Source organism: Thamnophis elegans, chromosome 2 (genome assembly GCF_009769535.1).
Source record: "Thamnophis elegans isolate rThaEle1 chromosome 2, rThaEle1.pri, whole genome shotgun sequence".
NCBI classification, from domain to species: Eukaryota; Metazoa; Chordata; class Lepidosauria; order Squamata; family Colubridae; genus Thamnophis; species Thamnophis elegans.
In genome coordinates this window covers 82,236,539-82,262,836 of record NC_045542.1, presented here as the reverse complement: position 1 = coordinate 82,262,836, position 26,298 = coordinate 82,236,539, and the positions used below count along the sequence as shown (strand labels likewise).

Sequence of the window (26,298 nt, the reverse complement as noted above, 5' to 3'; positions counted from 1 at the left end):
CTTTGAAGGGTTACTGAATGAAAGACTATAAGCCGAGGACTACCAGTAAACACAGGTGTGCATTGTCTGGAAAAAGAGTCAAATGCAAGGATGGAGACAATCGGGCCATGTATGTATCCAATCATGCCCCTAAAAAGTCCATCTTGGGCAGGGCTCCTCAAGAGATGCCCAGAGCATGGCACTTGGTTAACAGAATTGGAAGGGACCTTGTAGGTCATCTAGTCCAGTGTTTTTCAACCTTTTTTGTGCAAAGGCACACTTTTTTCATGAAAAAAATCACAAGGCACACCACCATTAGAAAATGTTAAAAAAATTTAACTCTGTGCCTATATTGACTATATATAAAGTGTTTTTCCCACGGCACACCTTACACTATGTCACGGCACACTAGTGTGCCACGGCACAGTGGTTGAAAAACACTGATCTAGTCTAACCCCCCCCCCAGGCCAAGCAGGAGACCCTACACCATTTCTCCCACAACTTCCGAAGGCAAGCTGTTCCATTAGTTGATTGCTCTCATTGTCAGAAAATGTTCTCCTTATTTCTGGGTTGAATCTCTCCTTGACCAGTTTCCATTCATTGTTCCTTGTCTGGCCTTCAGGTGCTTTGGAAAACAGGTCCACCTCTCTGTGACAACCTCTCGAATCGGAAGACTACCATGGTCCTCCTTCTCTTCACTAGACTAGCCAAGGCCCGTTCCTGCAACCGTTCTTCACCTATGTTTTTACCCTCCAGTCCCCTAATCATCTGGGTTGCTCTTTCTCTGCACTCTTTCTAAGACAATTCCCCCTTCGGATGGGAAAAGATCACCAGGCGGAACTAAGGAGATCTTGTGGGGGATCGTTTCCACCAACCTCTGCTGAGGTCCGGTGGGTTTTCCCCCTTAGACTGCTGAGTGGCTGAAAATGCCGAGCAGCGGAAGAACCTAAGAAAGAAGAGAAGGAGGAGGAGGTGGCAGCAGCAGCGCGTGACGGCTTGGAAGGGAGGGGAGGGGCCGGGCCTTCGGCAGCAGTAGCAGCAGGGAGTTCTCCGGGTGGCCGCTGCTGCCGCCGCCGCCGCCTTCCTTCTCAAGCGTCAAACCCTCCTCCTCCAAGCCTAGCACCGGCAAGGACCTCGGGGGACGGAAGCGTCATTAAGCCGTCCCTGACGGGCCTCCGCCCACTCCCTCAAAGTGCTCGCCGCCCCAGGCAGCTCCCCTCCTCCTTCTTGGCCCTCGCTCGGTTCTTCCCCCAGAGCTATGGCGGCGGCCGAGCCCGGCAGTAACGGCGGCGGCGGCCGATACCAGCAGGTGAGGAAGAAGCGGCTCGCAACTGGGCAAGGCGGCTCACGCGAGAGCCGCGGTCCCTTAGGCCGCGGCGGGGTGTGTTGGGGCGAGGGGGGTGTTGTGAGGCGGCGAAAGGCGCTTTGAAAAGCTCCCTCCGGCTTAGAAGCCAGGAAGCCTTCAACGCTTCAGTCGTGTCCTTTCCCCCCTCCCCCGATAAGATATGTTTTCTCTCTCTCGTTGCTTCCATTTTGGCCTCTTGATTTCTAAGGCAACTCCAACGTTTCCTCCCCCCCCCCAACTTTTAAATCGCGCATCCGGTTTCCCTCCCCTTTTACTTGGTGTGTTAAGTTTTGAAGGCCAAAGGGGGAGAGAGAGAATATGCTTCCCCCACCCACCCCCAACCATCTGCTTACTCCCTTCGGAAACCCGACGATAAAGGCAATTTTATTCCTCTTCCCCCAGCCTTTGGTGTAAGATTTGAATCGTAAGGTAGAAAAAAAAAAGATGAAAACGCCTGTCCTAAATAAACGGCGTTCTCGGTTTGTGCATCCGTGGCCGGTTTGGTTACTGACCGACTCCATATTGTAAGGATGGATGATTTAAGATTAGGGTGTTACGCAGTAGAAGTATCATAAGCCCTGGTGATTTAAAGCCAGCGGTGAAAGGAGAAGAGGTTCGTCCGTTTGGCCTTATAAATTCTTCATCCTGTATAGATGGAGAATTTAATGGGCGCTGATTGTGAGTGTGAAGGCAAGCTAGTCCTTGTGCTAGTAGTTGTGCTAGCTGGAGTAATTAATTGCCGTAAGGATATGATGGAGGTAGCAAATTGTTGGGAGACCTAATTCTTAACATCTCTGGAGTTTCTCCCATATCCAAATAGTAAAACACTGAATTCCAGAACTCTTACATTTACAGATGTGAAATTCAAATTAAATAAGCCAGCTGGTTCCCCTGCCTTAATGGACTATCAGAAAAAAAAGGATGTATTGAAATACAGCATTGGGTATTACAATTACTGTATGGTAATTGTATCAAAAATGAAGAATACATTCAGCTAAATACGTTAACGAAAGATCTGGGATCAGCGTTCTTAATCTAAATCTGGGATGGGAACATTGTGGCCCACCAAGTGTTGCTAGACAATTGCCTGCATCTCATATCATTAGCATCATTTAATTGGATTTCAATTGTAGTTTCGGTATTCATTTGAAATTATTGTTCGCAAAGTCTTGTTATTACCGAAGGGTCTTGCAGGTTAGAACCCCAAGAGAATATCACATTGCCTTTTGAGATTTTGTAATTACGAAGTGTAATTAAATAGATGTCTCTTTGTTTAGCTGATAGTTTTGGAGGGTTTAAAGCTGATATATACATATTGCAAGATTAGGTACAGAACTAATTTGCTGATTTGAAAACACTCATTTCAGTTTGGACCCTGAATCCAAATTTTTAAATATTACACTTAACGTAATCATTTGAAGTTAGTTGTAATTTTTTGTTCTTTATTTTTTTAAAAGACATTTCACGAAAGTTAGTGCTTCTGAATGAAAGACCTGCCAAATTTCTGAAAAATAAATGTAGACTATAGTACTTCTTGGCTTTTATTTTTTATTTTTTAAAAAGAGAAATGTGTTTTTTAATTTCTTGATAAACTGAAAGGAATCTGTGCAAGTAGAAACTATTGTGGGGCTTAAGCCTGCTAAATTTCAAATAAGTATATTTAGGTTTTATTGAACAGAATGCCATTTTATATTAATTTTTTTTTAAATCCATACCTTTAATTTTAATTGGAAACATACTGAAAAATATTCAGTCGAAATAACACATTGTTTGGTTCTTTACAGCAGGGATGTCAAACTCATGTCATCATGGCGTTGTCATGTAGCATATTGTGACTTTTCCCCCCTTTGCTAAACCAGATGTGGGTGTGTCCAGTATGTGACACATTGGTCCATGGGCTGAGAGTTTGACAGCCGTGCTTTAGAGGGTTCTTATTTAATTTTGTCTGTTTTGGAGAAATCCTGTGTCAATGTTAAAAGTTCCCAAATTGTTTTAAAGTCAATTTAATTCAGGTTGAGATTTAGTCAAAGGTCAACTGCTATTGATTACGGGTAGTCCTTGACTTATAATTGATTGCACAACAGCAGTGGATTTGCTTCATGATCATGGTGTTCACTTTACAACCACTGAGTTCACTTAACTGTCACAAAAAGGTCAAATTGAGCATAGTCTCACGGTGACTCATTTAACAACTCACAAACATGGTTTAGATTTCAATTATCATCGTAAGTTGAGAACCAGCTAATACTGAGACATGTCCAACATGTTTTTATGTAACAATACAGAACTAGTTAACTGTTGCTTTCTTTAGAGCTTTTTATTTATTAAAAAAATATCATTGTAGTCTACCAGATTTGACCTTGCTTATTTTAGCCAAGGTTGGCTAGATGCTAACCTAGCTATGACAAAACCATGATTTAAAACATGCTTGCTGACATAGAAATCAAAGAGATTTATGGCTTAAAAGGGAACTATGTTGGTGAGAAATCATGGAGAAATGATATGTTAAGTCGTTTGTATGGAAATCTTGATGTTTCATTTCTTCATATATTTATTTGTTCTGTCTTGTATGCCTCTCTAGTTAAAATGACTCTTGAGAAACTAACAACTATTGGCAGGGTATCATTAAGAAAGCTTGATTATGGGGTCCTTGCAAATTACAATTCCTTGGTAGAGGAACTCTTAGCAAATCTCCCCCTCCATGAATCATCCTGGGATAGATGGTGTCAGAAATATCCAATATCTGAACCATGTGAGGTTTAAAGGTGACAACTGACACCTTGAATTGCATTCATATGTTAATAGATAAAGCAGATCCCATATTAGTGATGTTAGATGGGCTAATCTAGACCTAGCCATAATACCCTGGGTCATCACATAATGAACAACTGAAACTTCCAGATGGGCCTTAATGATAACTCCATGTACAAACATTAGTGTATAGTGGTCTAGACAACAAAGGCATGAATGGCCATCAACAAAGTCTCTTTCAGAAATGATAGACACCAATTGCAGAAAGGACTCCCTCACCATATTTTTTATCCAATGTTTAAGTAGAAGTTGCAAGTCCAGAAAACAGATTTGGCACCAGTTCTTTCTGCAAGAATGTAAACATCCAGGATTGTTTCTGGAATCAATGGACTTTTGAATCCATAATTATTTTATCTTTGTTTGAAGTTACTGTATTTCGTAAAATTGACGTGTATTGTTTTTTAACTGAGGGTAGTGGGAATTTTTTTGAAGGGTTAGTGAACTTAGATGGTTCCCAAATTTCCTTATATATTTATATGTAGTTGAGGACTAAGGCAATATGTATTGGGACTGAACTGCAAATATAATTAAGTTTATAGTAGTGAAGCTAAACGAAAGCATTAGCTTCAGTTATGTTCACAGTTGTGTGTCTACTTTCCATTTAACTTTTTATAATTCTGAAAATATTTTTGGAAATTATGTATTAATAAAAAATGTATACTTCATAGGAATTTAGGCGAATATTTTTTGGATTCAATAACAGTGGGGCTATAAAAACAGCTTTATTGTGATGAGGCCTGGAATAATGCTGTTTTAGAACAATAGCTGCGCATGGTTCCCAAACAATAGAATTTGCTGGGAAAAAAACCAGAGGTACTATTTATGTGATATATAGCACAATATTACATACAAATAGTCCTTGACTTATGAGCATAATGGGCCCTACCCATTACACTTTTAAGTTGTGATAGTCATAAAGTGGGTCACCATGTCACAAGACTCATTTTGCAACCTTTTTTGTGGCGGTTGTTAAACAAATGCTGTAGTTATTAAGCAAACTGACTGTTTTCTATGGGATGATGTTGCTGAAAACGAAGTAAATGCTAGTTTAGGGCAAAGACATCATAAATCGCAGTCACATGATCATGGGACTCTGCAAATGGCCATAAATGCAGGCTGGTTACTGAGACCCCAAAATGAAGTCATGTTGAGGTGGAAGGCATATAAGTAAATGTTGACTATTGGGGGAACCCTGGCCGGTAGAATTTTGGAACCAAGTTGTAAGTACATTTTGGAGGAGGGTGTCCAGTATAATTTTGAATGGTTGTTAAGTTATGCATTCAGAAATATGTCCTGTTGTTCTAAGGGACTTATACTCATGTTGGGTTTGTATTAGGTTGCAGTTGTTTTGTAGTTTTATTTTAAAATCGATTAGTTGTTAAGAGTTGGTTTGCATGGTAGTAATTTAACATTCACGATCATCTAAAAATGCATTTGTCCCATTTTCAAAATGGGATTCTTTGTTATCTTGTCTGTTTCTTGGCCAACATCTTGAAGGCAGAAGTTTTTTTATTAGATTTTGAGGTTATTCTTTGAACACATGATAATTAATGACATAATTTACGTACCATATAGTTTCCTTTGTCTAGCAAAATCCTAAATGATAAAATGTTCATATTTTTGGAGAAGAAATTTTATTGATTTTTTTAAAAAATATGATTTTTTAAAATCCATATTTAGTACCCTTTGTATATGTAATTAGCACAACATATACCTAAAGATATATATTTTCAAAATGATGATGGGTGCAAACCTAATATTACATTGGTTTTTTTTGTGGAATTTATTCTTTTTAGATATTTTCTGCAAAATATCTAAAAGTGTTTGGATTGGCACCTAAATTTTATAAATATGTTTTTGTTGAATTCTGAGAGACAGCCTCAAACCTATGTTGCAGCAGAGCATGTAAAGATGCACATATGAGAGGAGTTGGATGCACTTTTATGCCTTCTACAAAATAAAATCTCTAATCCTTTTACCCATAATTTCACTGTATTTTCCTCATAGCTCCTGGGAAGAAGCTGTTCAGTAAAATGTCTTACCATTAGTTCCTTTTCTACAGATAAAGTATCTTTGATGCTAATGCTACAAAACATTGCCACATAGTTCAGCTTCCATTAATGCATGGTGAAGCAGATAATCTACAAGTGGAAAAATATTCAACATCATCATTCCTTTTCCCAGGAATGGTCATTCAAGTCACTACAAGAATTAGGAATATAGTACTCTGAGAAATTTCATCTGATGGATCTGATTTGGAGGAGTGTAAAAGTACCAGCCAGAAGCCCAAATCTACACAAACACACACCGGGGAGGGGGGGAGATTCTTCTTAAAGCCTTATCCCTATTTTTCCCCAAGTTCTTACAGTATTTAATGATCTGCCTAACATTCTGTTCCCACTCACCTTCAGCCATTTATCAGCTATTCTTGTTGAGCTGTTATTACTCTGCCAATTCTGCTGGTTCCACAGGTTCCTTTCTGGAACTGCTGTTACCTCTGGACTCAGCTTTGGTGCCTTAGGCTCTTTCTGGATTACATTATTATTCCTTTTTCAATTTTTTTGTTCCTTATCTCTTTGTTTCTATTGTCTTCCCTCTTCAACTTTTCCTTATTGCTACTACTATTTATTTTCCTCAAAAAAAAATTTCCAGCCAGATGTGTGTGCGTATTTTGCAGAGCTACTAACCCAAGTAAAGGAAGGGCAGGCCCCTTAAAAGATAATGAGTAGGTAGAAATAAAGGCAGTTTTTTGGCATGCTCCTTTGTCTCATACCTGTCTAATTGCTTGATATCAATGTTCATGGGTCCACTATGAAGAAACAAGAGTGGTTTGTGTGAGAGGATGCCAAGGAAGAAACCACTGTTTTCCAGCAAGCGCATTGCTGCTTCACTCAAGTTTTCCAGACACCACTACATGATTCAATAGACCATTACAACATAATTTTGTGGACAGAAGTAAAAATGGAACTATTTAATAAGAAACATGTTTGGAGAAAATCTCAGCAAAAGAACTTAATCTTGACTCTGGAAAGACATCATGTTTGAGACTGCAAAGATCTGGATGGCTTACAGTCACTAAAGGAACACTGGATTATGTATTGTATCATTAAATTCTGCATAGAATAGCAGAACAACTGACTGTGACCTGAAGCTTAAAGTAATGTAATCATGCAACGTGATAGTGATCTAACAAAGAAATAGAAATTAAAGTCTGGTAAAAACAGATCGCTTTTCCTCTGAGCCGAGATGGCACAGTGGTTAGAGTGCAGCACTGCAGGCTACTTCAGCTGACTGCAGTTCTGCAGTTCGGCTGTTCAAATCTCACCGGCTCAGGGTTGACTCAGCCTTCCATCCTTCCGAGGTGGGTAAAAGAGAATCCGGATTGTTGGGGGCAATATGCTGACTCTGTAAACCACTTAGAGAGGGCTGAAAGCCCTATGAAGCGGTATATAAGTCTAACTGCTATTGCTACTGCTATTGAAGGTACCAGCCACAGTTGCCAAGAAAACTATGATGACACCAAAAAACTAGTCCATGGCAGCTCAACTGGGAAGCTCATCATTGATTCCTATAGACTGCTCCAGTGATATCTTTGTTCTGAATCTGCTGAAAAAAAGAGACTGCCTAATGGGCTGTGCCTCTCACTGAAGGCAATGGTCATTGCTGCATAATTACCAGAACTTCCTGCAAAGTTTTAGAACTGCCTTTTGTTAATTCAGCAAAGAGGGCAACACTAAATCAGGAGATTTATAAGCTAAAGCAAAGGTATTGCAGGGTATGTTACTTCCTGTTGGATTTCAGTTATAGGCCAGAAATGTGGAATAGGAGGACTTGCTGATGAACTGAGAGATGTTAATAAGATACAGCAAGCTGGGTAATCTGGAAGAACTGTTCCAGCATTGTGTGATCATTGGAGGAGTTGAGCACAGAGGAAAGAATAAGTGGAGGAGGTTTTATTCTTTCTTCACCACTAATGTTCTCCCTCTTGGGCACCAATTCCAGAGAATCCATGCAAATAAGAGAAATAAAGAAATCATGTCTGCAACAGACAAGGATTAGAGGAAAGATTTTGGTTGTGTTTGTGCTGTGGAGCCCAAACACCTAGTGAAGACTTGTCACAGGCTCCTCTCACAAGATCTTGGCAACTATTAGGAATAGCTCAGACAACTGACAATAGGTAAATACATTTTATTATCCATGCTATTCTTTTTACGCTTTCACGCTTAGAAATATAACTCCACTATTTTAGATTCTGATGAGATCACAGTGCAAGAGCGTAAATTGTCTACACAATTACTAGAGAAACCTATACTTGTGGAAAAGATTGACCAGCAAGCACCCCAACTGGCCCTGTGTCTGCAATGTGTGACACCTTTGCTACATCCGCTTTTGGAATGCCCTCTTGAACCTGTTATACAATTGAATTCATTTGCCATATAATTATCTGTCATAAAATGGAAATTTAAAAAGGTGAATCAATACCTGAGGTGCTATGTCTGATATCAGCAGGACAACCAAACTGAATTTGCCTGTAACGTCTCAATATATACCTCCAAGTTACATTTCCCTTTTAATCAATTTATTGCTACCAACCCCACATCTTGCCCTCCAGAATTGCAGCATCTACTGTTATGCATGCTTTCGACATTCTACAGGAGAGGCAGACTGCTCAGCTCCTCTTAAAGGAACAGATTTGGCCAAGACTGTATACAGATGTATTGCAGATACATACAAGCAAAGGGTGCTAAGCTTCTGGTGGTAGTTTGGCTTCCTACGAGGTTTTTACATTCTGCATTACCATCAAAATCTGGAATTTTTTTTAGATTTATTGGTCTCTTCCCAGTTACCCAGAAAACCCATTGGCCTTTCATTTGCAATTGCCTGCTTCACTAAAGGTTTATCTGGTCTTCTGTTAGTCACTGTTCATTTGTGAGGAGCCTCTGTGCCTTGCATTCAAAATCTCTGTGGGGGCAGGGAGGTAGAGAGTGTGAAATGGAATATATTATAGATTCTAGATATAGCAGAGGCTTTAGGAGTATCTTAGTCATTGGGCATCCAGTTCCATCTGAAATTTCCACATAAACCATATTTTTAAAAGTGCTACCACTACCAATACACAATTATCACTAGGATGAAGATGATTCCTTACTTTCTGAAGCAATTATGATAAACTCTCCAAATTTATCTGTACAAAAAAAAGGAGGGGGGGATATTTTCCAATTGTCTGATTCTGAGTAACAGGACTTACTTGTTGATCTTGGAGAGCTGCCAAGTAAGGTTGGGAGAATGAGTCTGTAGATATTTCCCTTAGCAACCTACCAGAACCTTCTTTGAACCCAGGAGGGAAGACTGATGGGGGAGTAATCGTACAGGGATTTGTAGATAACCTTAAGATGGAATGCAATAACTTTTAAGCTAACAACTCAGACTGGGAAAGAAGAAGGGTTAAGAAAGTAACTCAATATAAGCCTGCCTTGCTTATATGTGGTATAAAAAAGCACAGAGAAAAAACTCAAATTTTTAAGGTTTTGTTATTATGGCCTATTATCAATAATATAGAGTTTCAGTGGTACTTGTGTTGCCTGTTTCCCAAATTGACCTACCTTAAAGGGCTGACCTCAGTGCTGTGTTCTTCCATAAGGATGGCAGAAGGTGGTATCCATAAACTGGAGAGAATTACTGTATTCTTTAGCAAGTGCTACATAATGTGTTCATATACAACTTTGCCTTAAGCATATCTAAACATAAAGATAAATGTTTATGTAAATTCAGGTGTGTGTGTGTGTGTGTGTAATGCAATGTTACCATAATCCTCTCTTTCACACTGCTGCTAGAAATCTTGAAGATTTCCCCTGTGTTACCATAGCAACAGGATGAATTTGAGGAGTGGTAACAGCAGTCAGTAAGCTCATATGTATTGCCATCTGGTGACTGAGCAGTTTTTGCTCCACTGAATTAAGCTACATAGTTACAGTTTAATAATAGAAACATATGTTCCATATTCCAGTTTTTCTATGCTGATTAGAAAGTAATGCTTTTGTGTAAATTTAGATCTTGCAGTCTTGTTCCTAATAACAAACAATTGTGGATGATTTATTGATTGCTTGAAAGGGTATGTGGGACACAGATAGAAATATCTGTTAAGATTTAGAATACTTGCATTAATAATTTGAAAATACATGGAAAAAAATATAAATTAGGAGTCCCATATTCACGAATTATTTATATGTTAGCCCCAGTAAATCCTAACTTTACATGTGTTATTCATATACTTGTTCAGTATCTTTCTCAAACACCCAACTGTATATAGATTTTAAGAACTTTTCAGCAGAGCAAAAAGCATACAAGAAAGGCTGGTTTACTTTGCTATCTCAATGCTATTTAGCTGTGAACTAAAATGTTTAATAAAAATAAAAGTATGTTAAGGAAAAAAGTTACTAAGAATTAATAGCTTGATTTTTAAAAAGTGATTTATATCTCTCTTAGAGGGAGGATTGAAAAAATTATATATTTTTAAAACATTTATTGATTTTTTTAAAATGATGAAACATTTAATTAAAGAAAAAAATCTTCTCAGTTGCAGAACGAGGAGGAACCTGTTGAAAATCTGCCAGTTGTAAATGATTTTCCACCACCTTACAGCAGCATTTCTGGAGAGAATTCAGGTAAAAACTTGGAAGTCTGGTATTGGAATAACTTTCTTGATGATTGGAGGTGCAGCAAAATGTTGTGTGAACAATCAAAATTTACAGGAAAAATAAGTGACTGATAAATCTATCCTTATTAAATAGTCCTTATTTTACATTGCAAAAGAAACAGGCAAATAATGCTAATTATGAAAGCTAGGAAACTTACTTTTCTGTAAGTAATTCTATAGTATGTTGCATTGTTGACTATGAAGCCATACCTCCCAACTGTAGGTTAAGAAGGGAGAGTATGTGGAAGATAATTCTTTCTCCTTCTAGTGCTGCTTAAATAATAGTTTCACAACATCAAGAGATCACAACTCTATATTTGTAGAAATCAACTGATTTGCCATATGCTATATTTTGAATTATTGAGTTGCTACTTGCAGCAGGTGGGGGCAGTTGCAAAATTCCTGCGGTTAGTCATAAAGGTGGGTGGATTGCCCAAATTCGAATCATGTGATCACACGGGTACTGCAGTGGCTACAACTTCAGATACAGATCATAAGTCCCTTCATTCAGTATCGTCGTGGTTGCAAATGGTTGCTTAACAAATGGTTGTAAGTCAAGGGTTATCTATAAAAAGTCCCAAATCATCTATGTTTATAGTTAGCTAGAAATATACTTGAATGTAGCATTATATTAATAGGATAAATTAAATACCACAATATGGTTCTAAATAACATGTGATTCTTCTTGTATTTGACATGTATTCTATTTTGCACATGTATTTCTATCTTGTATTCTATTTTGCACATGTAGTCCCTCCATTTCCTTAATCCTGTGAACTAAAATACTGTAGTCCAAAGATAGGTGACTGGTATCACTCATTTATGCATGTGTTAAACATGCATAAAAGTTAAAACTTTTATGTGTCACCTATCCAGAGGTGGGCTGCACTTTCTTTAATAAAGGGTTCGCTGGTTGGGAGCTCACATGTGCGCTTCACTCGCATGCACCCCTTTCGGAGAGAAACAGCGCTTCAAACAGGCTCCTAATCAGCTCAGGCAGCTCCGGTGAGAACAGCAAGGCCGTACAAAACGCAGTGGGCCAGCCAACAAACCAGAAAGTGAGCTATAAATGAATAGCATAGAACGTAGGTGGGCGGGTCCAGCCAACGATCAGAACTAAGGGTTCGCCTGAACCCTTGTGACCATGCAGTAGCCCCCCACTGCACCTATCTGCAAAACATCCTTAGGTAGTAGATAAAATTAATGAGCCTTTTGCCTTAGTGACGTCTTGGTTTCCATAATCTTAGTCTGATGTTTTATTTATAAGTATAATCTTTATTGTCATTGTACTTAAATACAACAAAATTGGTTTTAAACTCACTGGTGCAAAATTATAACAGAAACGAAAAAGAAAGAAAACGAAAAAAAACTAGCGTGTACAAACAATGGCTTTTATGACTCATGGTTAATTTGATCTTGGTTTAGAAATGCCCATTATTATGACTGAAAGCCAGTGAAAAAGCTTTATTGTATTGTTTGTTTTGTCCCCAATCGCTGTTCTTGTCCTTACTTACAAATTTACCCCTTTCAGCAGTTTGGGTCAATCTGATTTGAGAAGGGATTGTTCTCCACAGTTATTTATACTGCACTGTTATCCCTCAGTCTTTCCCAAAGTGGTGCTTCCAGATTTCTTGACCTAATAACTCTGGGAGTAACTCATTGGGAGGCCATTATATTGGAGGAATATATTTATTCAGAAGTACATCCACTCCAAGAATATAATGGATTTTGTCATTAGAATTAGGATTAGGATTTATTTCATTTATATGCCGCCCTTTTCCCCGAAGGGGACTCAGGGCGGCTCACAACTCAGTCAAGGGAAAGGAGGTACAAACAGGGGATAAAAAAGACAAACAAACAATACAGAATTTAAAACACACAACAACCATACCATTCGAGAAGGGGGAGCAGAAGCTCTTTAGCCCCAGGCCTGCCGGAACAGCCAGGTCTTAAGGGCTTTGCGGAACGCCTGGAGGGTGGTGAGGGTTCGAATCTCCACGGAGAGTTCGTTCCAGAGGGTCGGAGCAGCCACAGAGAAGGCTCTCCTCCGGGTAGTCGCCAGTCGGCATTGGCCGGCGGATGGAATTCGGAGGAGGCCTAATCTGTGGGATCTGATCGGTCTATTGGAGGTGATTAATGAGTTTTGTAATTTGCCACTTTTCTGAAGATAAAAAGTTGGAAGTGTTGACTTTTCCACTCATAACATAGTTCAGTTTACAAATGTTAATTTGAGCCGAGGTGGCGCAGTGGTTAGGGTGCAGTACTGCAGGCCACTTCAGCTGACTGTTATCTGCAGTTCAGCGGTTCTAATCTCACTGGCTCAAGGTTGACTCAGCCTTCCATCCTTCCGAGGTGGGTGAAATGAGGACCCAGACTGTGGGGGCAATATGCTGACTCTGTAAACCGCTTAGAGAGGGCTGAAAGCCCTATGAAGCGGTATATAAATCTAACTACTATTGCTATAAATCTAACTGCTATTAATAATAAATTAACCATCTTATCTCTCCTGCCTGCCAGCATATTTTGACTACAAAGATGAAGCTGGGTTCCCTAAACCTCCTTCATATAATGTAGCTACAACTCTACCTACTTATGATGAAGCAGAGAGAACTAAGGTGGAAGCTACTATTCCCTTAGTTCCTGGAAGGGTAAGTGTGTTTTGATTCTTTGAAAACGTATCAAAACATAATGAAAAAGTAAATTTGTTGATGTCAGTGCTGTCAATACCCTAAGGAGTGACTATAAGCTAAGTTTGCTGATTTAATTAGATAAATAAATAACAGGAATAATGTATCAATTTGTGCAGTTTTAGGAAATATAGGTAACATGTTAAAATGCTTTTAAGTATAAGTATAATCTTTATTGTCGTTGTATTTAAATACAACAAAATTGGTTTTAACCTCACTGGTGCAAAATTATAGCAGAAACGGAAAAAAGAAAGAAAAAGAAAAAACTAGCATGAAGTGATTGTGGTTGTATTTAAAAGTCTGACAGCCCAAGGATATAAACTATCTTTAAACCTCTTTGTTCCGCTGGCTATATACTTTGATGTCTTCTGCCCGATGGCACTCACTTCAAATCCCAGGGTATAGTTAATAAGATTGCTATGTTTACTTTTGTATTGTCCTATTTGTACATTAGATACAGTTCACTTAGGTCTTTTTTTTTAAATTTCCCTTTAATTATGGTATTTCACTCATGTATGTATATGAAATATTTCTCATTCCTTAGTGATTTACACTGAAGTAGAAGATAGGTGTGCTTTGTTACTAAAACTCTTGTGTCTCTAACCTTTAACTGGGCAAAATGGTGCATCATAGAGCAACAATTTTTGAACAAAGATGCCTCAATGGAATAATTTATAGAGTGCGCCCCAAATCCAGAACCTATGACTACCATGGAATTGAAATTTGGCAAATTTTATAAAATATGGCATTAAAAATTCTAGTACAATCAGTTTATGATATAATAAAAATGTCATAAAACCTTCCCTGTCCTGATGTTTGACTGCTATATGGTTCCCCATGGGCTGCTTTCAAGGCAGATTATCTCCCTGAATTTTTAAGAACATTAAAAGTTCTGCCATTGTTGAAGACATTGAATAATCTGGTAAGAAAAATCTCTGATTTTCACAAGTTTTCTAGTTTATTCTCTTTAAGGAAAGGTGACGTATTGTTCTTGTGAACCAGACTTTTCCTAATCAGTTTGTTCATTTATGCCACAGGATGAAGAGTTTGTGACACGGGATGACTTTGATGATTCCGACCAACTGAGGATAGGAAATGATGGCATTTTTATGCTGACTTTCTTCAGTGAGTCTTTTAACAAAGTACTTTTAACAATTGAAATTGAAATAACATTTGATTTTCATATTTTATAAGGCCATCTAGATAATAGAAATATTTTCTTCTGTACTGTTACAGAGATTGCACATATGGAGCTGATAATTTTTTAATAGCAATGACTTCCACTTTCATCACGAGTGTAAATAAGTTTAGTAACTTCTCTTAAAATGCAACAAATGACCTTCCCCTCCATATTTCACATCTTATTATAAATAAATCCTTGAAGCCTCATTGTTTCAGTCTGTTGTTTCATCACCAAAAGCCCATTAAGGGTTAATAGAGAGAACAACATCTCTATTTTAGGTTTGATCAAATAAACAAACTTCCTTTTACTTTTAACAATCTTGATCTTCAGTCAAGAAATAATGACCTAGAACTTGATTTCTTTTCATCTTTTCTTTGTCCCTTCTCACAAAATTCTTCAGAGCTTTAATAAGCCTCTGTAAATTCAGTACGGAAAAAAAATCCATGTCACTCTCCTGGTTAATTATTTATACATCCTTTTTAATTATTAAGTCATGAGTGGGTTTCTTCTGAATATCCAGTGTGGCATCTTTTTTTGTAGACTGTCACTTTCGAAATCACTTTCAGATCAGTCTCAATTTTGTCAAGTAAAACTTGTTCCTTTTTCATAACATCTTTTACAACCCAATTTATTAATAGAAACGGACACTCTTAAAATTAATGTCTGGGCCCATTGTTCAAAAATATCCTTCCGTAAGTTGAGTGTTAAAATATTTTGCTTTAGTCCGTACTGGTAAGTCAAATGTTTTTCTCCTTAAATTATAATCTTTAGTTCTTTCTGGTTCTTGCCAGTGTCCAACCTTGAAGATCTCAACCTTATCATTAAAAAAAAAGAATTCAAAAGAAAAGTGTTTTTCTACAGAAAGGATTCTTCTAAAATCCCATTTCAAATCCATGTGGATCCTTAGTCTGTAAATTTTCAAAATTTCTAAAACAATTTCTAAAAATGATTAGAAAAGGAAGTATGTGAACTTAGTTTCCTTAAAGACGTCAACTGGTTTGAACAAGATGGCTATTCTTTTGTCTCCCAGAGCTGTATACTTGTTGGAAACTGCTGTCTTGCAATCTCCTTGCAAGAAGAAACCATCTGAGCATTTGGCTGCAATCTCAAGTCCTCTCTCTGTCTGTAGAGGAATTATGAGCAGCTAGTCTACTCGTTTGCTCTTCTCTCCACCATTCTCCAGTTCCACTTTCAGCTGAGTTGTCTTCAGTTTGCTGTTTTTCCCCCTTGAAGTCCCAGAGCTGATCATTTTTGACCCAAGAAAAGTCTTGCGTCCATTACCTTTTTTTAATACAAATTTAAAAAGTAGTACAAGATATAATGATAAGTTATGTTATAGCATAAGGATGCTATAGACAGCAGTGCTAATTTAGGAATGTGATACAGTGTATGATACCTCTTTATTTTAGGGGCCTTGAAGTGGACATTTTACAAAAATTGAAGAGAAACCTAAATACTTCCACAAATGATCATAAGTACAACTCCACTGAATTATTACATGCAAGTTCCTTCTACTTTAGCACCTTGCTTCCATGGTGGTTGATGAGATTTCTTTGGGAAGCTCAAAATCGGGCATGAAGGCAGTTTCCTTTTCTCTTCCTACCTCTTCAGATGCTGAGAGGCCTTCTGACTACTAGTCATCTATAGATTGCCTTTGTCAGGAGAGTTTTCTTTCTATAACTTTTCATATTAGTCTTTTTTAATTACCTTCCCAAATTCTTCAGGGTGACCTGGTAGTAGTGATTTTTTTTTAATTACAGTATGACCATCATCAATAATTAGAACAAAATTAAATCCATTATTTGGCATTAAGACATTTTCTTTGTTTTGCTTTTTTAGTGGCATTCCTTTTCAACTGGATTGGATTCTTCCTCTCTTTCTGCTTGACTACCTCAGCAGCAGGAAGATATGGGGCTATTTCTGGATTTGGTCTCTCTCTCATTAAGTGGATTCTGATTGTCAGGGTAAGTTACAGCGTGGAAAAAGAAGTTATCACAAGTCGATGTGTTTGATACAGAGTTTAGTCTCCTTGTGAAAGTTTTAGAAAATTAATGTAGACAAACTATTCATTGTATTTAGGAAATACAGTATAATAGGTTCTGTTTGAGTTCTGTGATCAGTTATCTGGGGTCCTTAATATACATTTTGCCTGCTAATTTGTTCAGACTTCTTTCAACTATTTATTTTTTTAGCTGAATATTTTTTTATATTTTTCATATTTTATGTGCAGCATTTGGATACATGTTAGAAACCCATTTGCTCTTGATTAGGCACTCTGCAATTAAGAGGAGGCAATATGAGTTTGTTAAAAGCAAATCATGCAGCATTAATCTTTTTTTCTTTTTTGATAAAGTTACTACTTTAGTACATCAGGGAAATGCCACAGACATAATTATCTGGACCTCAAATATTCTTTCTTTCCCTCTTCTTTTCAAGGAATTGAATTGCTAGGAATTGAATCTAAAATAACCTGTGTAGAAGACATAGGATTTGCCATTAATTTATATATATATATCTATATATGTGGATTTCCCATAGGTACTTACATGGTTCTCTTCTACTGGTAGGCTTCCCAAAGGAGCACACAAAATAATGAAATGTTTGAAAAACTAAATTGGATAATATAAAATACAAGTTATATATAGAAATTTTCCTTAAGAACAGCTGAAGGCAAAATAGTTCTTAACTTTGATACCATTTCTCTATTAAACAGTATTTTACAAAATTGTCTTTAAATATAATTCAGTTTTCCATTTTTGAGAAAAGACAAATCATTAAAAATCTAAGCTTAATTTCAGAGAACATAACTAAGAACTACGAAATAGATACTTTTTAAAGAATAGACTAGAATAACAGAGTTGGAAGGGACCTTGGAGATCTTCTAATCCAACCCTCTGCTTAGGCAGGAAACCCTATACCAATTTAGATAAATGGTTTTCCAGTCTCCATGCAAAACTGGAAAATAATGCAGTTGCTACACGAGTTTCATTAACTTTTATGAGTCAGTTTCTTAGAATAGGGACCATGTGTTTTTACCTTTTCAATTCAATCCAATAGATTGGACATGCTTCAACCAAAAAGTGTCAACAGGCAGGAACTAGAAGATAGGCTTTTTCTGCTGTATTCCCTGCGTTATGGAATATTCTCCTCTTGGAGATTAGAATAGATTAGAATAGCCCCTGTTGGCTTTTCACAAAGCTTTAAAACCCTGGCTGTGTACTGAGGCCTGCAGCTCAGGTGTTAAGGGCCCTGTTCCTTGGCTTTACTGTTAGTTGGTTCACTATCTCGGTTGCAGTGTGTATTTATTTTTGGCTGTTTTTATTGTTTCATTGTTTTTAATTGTTTTAACATTAATTTTAGAATTATAAACCACTCAGAATCACTTGGTTGAGTTGTGTGGCTATAGAAATTGAATGAATGCATAAACAAATCAATATCCAAAGTACTTCTGAATCATTGCAAAGTGTATAGAGCCCAAGAATTAGACATGACACGGATTGGTGCAAGAGGCAAACATATTTGTGCATCAAAACTTTGATAACAAAAGGAATCATTTGTATTTGAGGAAAAATATGCAGAATGCCTAATGTTTTCCAAGAGCAGATTTTCCTCATCATTCACTTCAGCAGTAAAGTACGTCGTGCTTGCTCTGTTTTTACAACAAAGAGTAAATTATTGCTGTTATTTTTATAGAATCAAGCAGTGGCTGTCTTATATTCACTTCTACTAAGAAAATATCAGTGAAAGTACTTTACAACTGCTGAGTCCTAAAGGATTTCTTCCCAGAACTATTAATAGTAGCTCAATAAATAATTGTAAATGTGCAGCAGTTATTTTAATGCTAAACCATTCCTGCTTTGAAGGATTTAGCAATTGTTCTACTTAGTTAGCAACTATGGTAATTAGCAATGTGAAAAATCCCACAAATGCTTAACATCTTAATACATTCCTCATTTTTTGTTTTTAATTTTTAGTTCTCTACCTATTTCCCTGGCTATTTTGATGGGCAATACTGGCTGTGGTGGGTGTTCCTTGTATTAGGTAAGTGGGTTTCAGTAAATTTATTTTAATGTTAGTTGTTGATTTTAATTATTTTACCTTTAATTGTAAACTAAAAAAAACTTTTCATAAAATAACTTTTCTGTTAGCTTTTTGACTTAACCTAATTTTTAACTTTAATTCATTATTTGAGAAAAGTCTAAGAATGTAGGGCTCTTTTTAGGGATTTAATATAAAGGTATCTTGCCACCTAGTGGATATGTCATTAGTTGCATATTAAAAAAATCTTGTCTGACTCTTGCATTGGCCAAATGCTAATTCTATAGCTTAACCAGATAGAACATGTGTCAAAGATAACATGTAAAGGGAAGACTCAGATTGGTCAAATTTCTTCAGAATGTTTCAAGATTATTTGGAACCACTAAAACACAGGTTTAGGTAAATACATAGCACAAATTAAGAGAGACATTAACAATTTCCAAAGGATAATGGTGTAGTTAAACAGTACCAAGAAAATGATAAATAATGCTTTCTTTAACAAAGGCATTGTAACAGAAAAGAAAAAAATACTCAGATTTTGGTAAAATAAATGTTAAAATATTTGAATAATGGAAGCCAGTATCAATCAAACCCATATTTAGAAGTATCCCTGCTTTATTGCAGCCGTTACACAAGTTGAAATTTTTTTCACACTTAAGTGCTGAAGTTATACATTTCACACAAACCACCCAATAATTCCTTCTGGTCCAGTTGACACTTTGCCACTTCAGCCTTCTCCAATCTCTAGCCCCTCTTGTAGAAATCTCACTAAGAGGGGCTCCAGTTTTATATTCTTTGGGTGACAAGTCATTCAATTATATATAGTATTTCTAATGTATATAGTAGCCTTAGCATAACAAACTATGTACATCATTTTTAGACAGAGTTTTTACAGTTTAACTGTCTCACTTCTTATTTTCCTGTTTCCACTTTCATGTGCTCATGCTTTATAAAGCTCCAGTACTTTCACTTATTAGGCTTCATTTTAGTTTAGGGACCCAACTCGTTCCTGAGCTTCTTGAAATTCTAACACCTTTATCAAGCTCTCCTTGCTAACATTTGATTGGTCATTTCCAAACATAGCAATCTTCCACCAACTAGTTTCCTCTGGAGATCTTTCTTTTAATCTGTTTTTTTTCTCTATTTTTAATTCTTTATTTTTTAAAAAATATATTTCTGTAAGCCACCCAGAGTCCTTCGGGATTGGGCGGCCTATAAATTTATTAAATACTTAAATACTTTATGATCGTGTTTGTTCCTACTGGGTTCTCAACTACAGATTTTTCCCATAGCTATTCTTTGATACACATCCTCATCCACACAGTACAAAATACAGGAGTCCTTGACTTACAACAGTTCATTTAGTGACTGTTCAAAGTTATAGCAGCACTGCGACTTATGATGGTTTTTCACACTTACAACTTCTGCAGCGTCCCCATGGCTGCATGACCAAAATTCACATACTTGGCAACTGATTCATAGTTACGATTGTTGCAGTGTCCCAGGGTCATGTGATCACTTCTGACCAGCAAAGTCAATGGGGAAGCCAGATTCACTTAATTACTAACTAACTAACTAACTAACTAACTAACTTAGTCTTACTAACTTCAGTGATTTACCTAACAACTATGACAAGAAAGGTCATGAAATGGAGCAAAACTCATTTAACAAATGTCTCGCTTAGCAACAGAAATTTTGGACTCAATTGTGATTGTCAGTTGAGGACTATACAATTCAAGAAATGTCCAAGAGTCTCCCTTGCCTAAGGGAATTTCAGTTTGTTTAGTTTCATTAAGATGAAAGCTTCATGTCTTTGTGACAGTTGGGATTATTTTGGCAGGGTGGGGGGAATCTTGGGATTACTTTGCAACTCTGTCCAAATCAGGGATTTTATCCTGCCAACCTCTTTTCCTTTTCATCTCTTCCCTTTCGCTGAGAATTGCTTACCTGACAACAATCCTCGTTTGAAGATTGAATTACCAGAAAATCGCTTGACTTGCTCAATATTTGACCTCGTACCACAATAAGGAATGTAACAAATTAAGGAAAACCATAACAAATTAGAAACTGATTGTTAGGCCCTTGAACAAACAGTGCTTTTTGGATCAAAGAGAAACAATGTGTTTACATAAAAATATTCTGTATTTTTTCTATAGGATTTCTTCTGTTTCTCAGAGGATTTATCAATTATGCAAAGGTTCGGAAGATGCCAGAAACATTTTCTACACTCCCTAGGACAAGAGTTCTCTTTATTTACTAAAGGTAATATACTTCAATAAAGTTTGCTAATTTCTGGTGTGTGTGTGTGTGTGTGTGTTTGTGTATATAGACACATGTTAAAAAAATACTAGAAAATTTCACATTTCACTGTTATTTATAAAATCAATTTATATTATTTGTTGCATTTGTTTTCTTTTTTGTATTATCACAAAATACATTTTTGTAATTCAGTCATATTGAATGCTAAAAGAAAATTTCAAATTGCTTTAGGAAGATGTGTTTCCTGACCTATACACACAACTTCTTTTGCCAAATAGATGTTAACTATTGAATTAGAAAGCAATATCAAAACTCAGGGAAGAAAAACACCATCATGAGAGAGGCTATATAAACAAATGCAGTTGGCATTAGCCACCTTAAGACACTGGAACTAGAGAAGGTTTTTTTTAAAAAAAATTAAACTGTGGCTAGGATATCTTTAATCCTTTATTAGTGATTTGGCATCTCCTATAGCCTCCTGACTAGGAGGAATTCCCACTGAATTACAAGTTTCCTCACTTCTATGTTTCTTTCAATAAAAAATGGGTTTGGCTGGCAGGCCATTGCTGTTTATTTTCTACTGACATCAGGTTTAGGTTTATTAGATTTATATGCTGTCCTTCTCCCAAGGACTCAGGGCGGCATACAACATTAAAAGAAACACATACTACAAAAGTTAAAAAAAAAATTAAATAGAATATCCCAAATCCAATTAAAATTGACAATGACATTTTTTTTAAAAAAAATTGAATTAAAATTAACAGTGATCCATAATTTATTTTGTTTTGTTCACGCCAGGCTGGCTTGCTGGAAAAGCCAACTTTTTAGGTCGCGTCGGAAGGACTGGAGGTCGGGGATTATAAGAAGCTCCGGGGGCAGCTCATTCCAGAGGGAAGGCGCTCCCACAGAGAAGGCTCTCCCCCTGGGGGTCACTAGCCGACACTGACTGGCTGACGGCACCCTGAGGAGGCCAACTCTGTGGGATCGCACTGGACGATGGGAGGCTACCGGTGGCAGTAGGTGGTCTCGCAGGTACCCTGAGTCTAAGCCATGGAGCACTTTAAAGGTCATAATTAGTACCTTGAATCGCACTCGGAAGACAACCGGCAACCAGTGCAGGCTGCCTAAAAGGGGTGTAACATGGGAGCACCTAGGTGCCCCCATGATAACCCGCGCAGCCGCACGCATTCTGGACCAGTTGAAGCTTCCGGGTGCTCTTCAAGGGCAGCCCCATGTAGAGAGCGTTACAGTAGTCCAGGCGAGAATGGACGAGGGCATGAGTGACTGTGCACAGAGCACAAACTATTTGTTTCTCTGAATGTAGATTTAGTGTATTTTTAGCCCATCTTCTTTATTTTTATAAATAATTCAAGGCACTGATTGTATCTAACACTCCTTCTGCCTCCTATTTTCCCCAGTACAATTCTGTGAGTAGGTTGGACTGAAAAAGAACGACTGACCCAAAGCCACATAGCTTGATTTCATGCCCAAAGTGGGCTTCAAGCTCAATCTCCTGGTTTCTAGGCCAACACTTAACAACTACATCAGGCACTTTCTGATGTAGTTGATGTAGGGTGCAAAAATGGCAGCCACATAATTTTGCATCTACCCAGTTTTTAATTTGATATTTACAAAAAGTGACTCGTTCAGAGTTTGTGGATTTAAAGTGCCTGAAATTTTCTAGCCTACCAAATTAAAATTTAGTAGGCAACAAAATGTATATATTTATTTATTAAAAGTGCTTGATGTGGTTCAATTGGGCAAATTTATGCAACTTACAAAGCAATAGCTGTATTGTCCAACACGTGGAAGTATTCATAATCAAATTTGAAGCAACTTCCAGATGTGCAGAAAAAGCAGTCCAAAAAGGATGCTTACAAACAATGTGCAGAACCTACTTGCTTGAAGCTCCTAACACAATTATTATCCCAAGCCAGTGTTTTGCAGTCAGTGTGCATGGAACTAATGCAATTTTTATTATAGTTAGCTATTAACTAAATTTATTAACTAAATTGTAGCTATTAATTATGTTTACTATACAGTTATCTTATTCCTTGAGATTAAACTAAATAATTTAGCAATCTTTAATTTGTTCATATTTGAACATGAATACAGGAGTTATAATGATGAACAAGATTGTAGATTGCCTCTTCTCATTACTTGCATTTTATTGTGCTTTTTATTTTCAGTATTCTTTATAAATTGATACATGCAAATAAAAAAACAAATTTTCATACAGAGTTGCAGACTGTACTCAAGATATCAAGTTATTTGCTCTATCGATCTGATTACGCTAAGCCAGAGGAGGTCGCCCATAGCCTCCCCCCGCCCCCATTTATGAACATCCACTGTCTATTTTAATATGATCCAATAATATGCTATTGCTGTCTTAAATACAGTTTGTCTAAACTTTTGAAGAAGATAGTATGACTATCTATAGAATATAGAGCTGCACTGAACAATTATAGAGTAACCACTCGGTGCTGTGACTGAATGGTTAAGACGCTGGTCTTGTCAACCAGAAGGTTGGCAGTTCAAGACCGAAGCACCGTGTGATGGAGTGAGCTCCGGTTCCTGCCCCAGCTCCTGCTAACTTACCAGTTTGAAAGCTATGCAAATGTGAGTAGACAAATAGGTATCACTTTGATGGGAAGGTAACAGCGTTCCGTGCACCTCAGTATATAGTGAGCATGGAAGCATCTTTCAACAATGCTGGTTCTTCAGCTGTGAATCAATGAGTTGGACACAATTGGACAGGGAAACCTTTACCTTTAGAATGAGTTTGGCCAGTGTCTTCTAAAAGCTTGACATCAAACACAAATTGTGTCAAACATACTTGTATTCAGCTATTAAAATGAAACAACAGAATGAAGAATGTAAAAACAATCAAGGAGACAAACACTTAGGAATTATTCTGCTACCTCCAATAATTCGTCTATGTAAAATGTTTCCTTGGTTATACTTAACTTGTTTTATGACCATTCTTCCCTGTGCTATCATTTTGCTTTTTTCAGACTGAAGTCTTTTGGCAACATTTTCCTGCTTTAAATGAATCCTCCCTCAATTAATATATGGACATCTGCAGGAAATGAATCAAGACTCTGAACACCCACAAAAGAACAAAAGTAATTAATCACCTGCTTAAAATAAATAAAGTTTTATTGGAAAAAAAGAAGCATTTCTTTCTATTTGTTTTTAGATGTAAAATTTTAATAGTACAATGCAAATTCCTGTAATCATTAAATCATTAGTGGCTAATGTTTGAAACAGCTCTTGCAATCAAGTCTGTGATGTTACTAATAATAATGCCTTATTTAGTATTTGTAGTCTTTTAAATAGCATGAGCTATTGCCCTGTAGCCAGAAGGGGTCAGTCTTGCTTTTTCCCCTCCTTAAAATGAGCTTGAAGTATACTCTCTTAGTGTAAGATACTGTAATAATGCTGGCCATTGTGAAGGGATGTTCTTGGATCTAGAAACTTGTTTTAATTGTATTTCTGCACATAATATGTATCTGTTATTAAATAAAATGATAACAACTTGGAAGTAAAGCGTACATGCACAATCTGAATGTTTTAAAGAATAACTGTGAGAGTATTGCTAAGAAGATGGTAGAGATATGTATTAATTTTTGGTAATATATGATAAGTCCTTTATACAATTGTACTATATCTATTTTGGCTTGGGATCCTTGCAGTATATGTTGGTAACGTAAAATTCAAATAGTTTGATACTGCCATGTGTAAAATCAGACAGTTATGTTTGATGATTTTAGAGGTCTTAAGATAGTCTCTTTACTAATTAACATTTCTTGTTTTTCTAATTTATGTTACAGTTAAATATAGTTTATTGTACATTTCTGTGATTTCTGCAAAGCAGTAATTCAGAATTCTATTGTGTTAAAACTGTAAATATAGCAGAATGTTAATAAATGTCACTTACATTAGTAGGATTTTCATTTTGCTATACACCAGTGTTCACATGGAGACTTTAAGGGGGAAATCCTAAAAGAGCCCAGTTAGAACATGCACACTCTCATTTGGGCCATTGGATGGCAAATGGCAAGGATGGAAGAAGATATGGCACTATTTAATTACAAGTCTCAGTTTATTCAATCACTCAAAAGTCTGCTGTCTTAACCAATTCTCACATCTAAGGCTGTTGACAGACCAAGTAACTGTTTATCTCAAAATTTGCTCTATAGATTGCTTGCTTGATGTGTCCTAAAATATAGTCTTCATTATTTCTGTAAAAGCTTTAAAAATGTGACTCAGCCAAGCACTGTCTAGGCCTAATGTTTATGCCGGGAGGGATACCACATGCAGATTGTCACTATTTTTCATGCTTGAACTGTACTTGTGCACATATGTGATTCACATACGTATTACATTGGTAACGTTTGATGAATGTGACTTGTATGTAGTTTCAAACAGTTAGATTCCAGTTGTAGGATGAAGATGTATAGTGGGTATTACCAGTATTTTATGTGGATTTTTTTAGGGTGGTTGTGTTCTTTAAATTAAACTCTTTTAGGGCTCTCTCTGGAGCTTCAGTTTCCCATCTCAGAATTACAAAAATAGTTAATACCAGGATTAAACATTTTTGGTCAGAGATAATTTGTAGAGGAGGAGTAGCGGGGGTGGGGGTGGGATTTGATGCCTTATGCAATTCTCAAGGCCTCAGGTTCACCTCTTTTGTATGGAAGGCACTGACACAATGAATTTCACTGAATTCTTGTAATATAGCAAGCATGTTTAGTATTTCCTTTTGGAATACACGAAACTTACAGGAGACATGGTGAACAAAGTTAATTATATCTGGCTTAGCACAGCCCACTTGCTAAATATGCTATCTCATCTTATTGCACCACTTTAAAACTTGTTGTTTTGATAAATATTATAATACATTTTATTATATCTGATGCTTTGCAATAAACTACATAGGTTTGAAGAACTTCCCTCTCACACTAGAGAAAAATGCTGATCATAAAAAATACTAGGTCTGTTATGAGATTTTTAAAATTACTTGTGTGTTTTTAATTTGCTCCTAGAACCATGTACAATAATTTACAGAAACAACTCCCCAAATGCCTTCTTTCCCTTGAATAGGTATCACCAAGGATTAATAGCATTACCTTCTGTAGAGATGCATTTGTTTTCAAAGTGGTGTTAAATCCTCTCTTCATTTCCTGGGTTCTTTAAGACAACAAGCTTTGTAACAGTGATATTTGAGTCTTTGTTAAGGTATTTTGGGACAGCAGTGTTTGTATTTGCAGAGAGATGCAAATCACATCCCTTCAAT

At 36.9% G+C, this 26,298-nt stretch overlaps 1 protein-coding gene across 2 annotated transcripts; it reads left to right on the top strand.

Annotated features, from left to right (window-relative positions):
* The first annotated feature begins 981 nt into the window (after positions 1-981).
* NDFIP1 (Nedd4 family interacting protein 1) lies at positions 982-24,943 on the top strand. 2 transcript variants are annotated; one of them, XM_032210556.1, is made up of 8 exons: positions 982-1,288; positions 10,719-10,800; positions 13,350-13,480; positions 14,557-14,644; positions 16,542-16,666; positions 18,677-18,743; positions 20,897-21,002; positions 24,014-24,943. In XM_032210556.1, the coding sequence occupies exons 1-7, from the start codon at positions 1,238-1,240 to the stop codon at positions 20,998-21,000; spliced, it is 648 nt and encodes a 215-aa protein (XP_032066447.1). In that variant the 5' UTR covers positions 982-1,237; the 3' UTR covers positions 21,001-21,002; positions 24,014-24,943. The 2 variants fall into 2 exon arrangements, with proteins under 2 accessions (XP_032066447.1, XP_032066446.1); XM_032210555.1 differs by having other exon boundaries at positions 983-1,288; positions 10,713-10,800.
* Positions 24,944-26,298: the final 1,355 nt, after the last annotated feature.